The 918-nt window shown below is 31.5% G+C and overlaps 1 protein-coding gene across 1 annotated transcript in view; it reads right to left on the bottom strand.

The window, feature by feature from the left end:
- Positions 1-480, bottom strand: part of LOC109857411 (irregular chiasm C-roughest protein-like) — a gene marked incomplete at its 5' end in the record, with an annotated part of 257,067 nt that extends 256,587 nt beyond the window's left edge. The window contains one exon of the mRNA XM_020433686.1: positions 439-480. Coding sequence (XP_020289275.1) covers positions 439-480 — 42 coding nt within the window. The remainder of the gene's footprint in view (positions 1-438) is intronic.
- Between the last annotated feature and the right edge of the window lie 438 nt (positions 481-918).

The following is a 918-nucleotide window of genomic DNA, read 5'->3' as shown; positions in this document are numbered from 1 at the left end:
GGCCATTGTTGGCCTAGTAGTATTACTGGAAGTCTGTCGGCAATTCCTACATGGGTATATTGCTGTAATAATTCTGTCAATTTCTATATTTTCTTATTATCTTTTTTCACTTTTATACTTTTTATATTTATATTTTTGTTAATTTTTGTAATTCTTTTGTAATTTTTTTGTATTTTTTGTTCCGTCCAGTGAGGCTGATGATGATCTAAAAAATAAAGATCGAAACGTTCCTCTGATCTCCGTTTTGGATTCAATTTGATTTTATTTAGACCACCTCAATCTTGGTTTCATAGCTGGAAGGTCTATTTCACCATTTCGAATTATATTACGGCTGTTTTTTTGTTCTTAATTTTTTTTTTCTTTTTATTTTTTTTTTCTAACTTTATGGTTTTTTTTTTTTTTTAAGAAATGACAGGTGATTCGACAGGTAAAACTCACCTCCCCTCGGAGAATCCGTCGGTCCGGTGCGCTGCCTCAAGCCTGCAATATAAAGCGAAAGTAGTGGTTTGAGTCAAGATTGAAATAATGAATTAACGAAAAAAAAAAGATTATTTATCAATGCGTTTGTAAATAGTAAGAAAAAGATATTGTATAAACAAACGTTGTATCGCAAATGTTAAAGTAATCTTCTTTGTTTGTAAAAATAGAGAACGTTCCTAGGAAAATAGTTTACTCAAACTCTGACAAGCAATTTATTTACGGCAAGGTAAAATATTTTGTTCCAACAGGTACGCGAGCCCGTTATGCGGTTTCTAGTTTACTTCGCAAATGTTTCGCACTATATCAATTCTGCGGTTCGAAAGAAAAAAAAAATTGTTTTTACAAGTTACGATTTGCAATATGCAAAATACAGTAATACACAACTTTTCCCCTACTTTTGTTCCCAATTAGTCAGAATACACACATACACGTTTATGT

Source organism: Pseudomyrmex gracilis, unplaced genomic scaffold, assembly GCF_002006095.1.
Source record: "Pseudomyrmex gracilis isolate BER0280 unplaced genomic scaffold, ASM200609v1 scaffold_158, whole genome shotgun sequence".
NCBI lineage: Eukaryota > Metazoa > Arthropoda > Insecta > Hymenoptera > Formicidae > Pseudomyrmex > Pseudomyrmex gracilis.
This window is presented reverse-complemented; position numbering and strand designations above follow the sequence as displayed.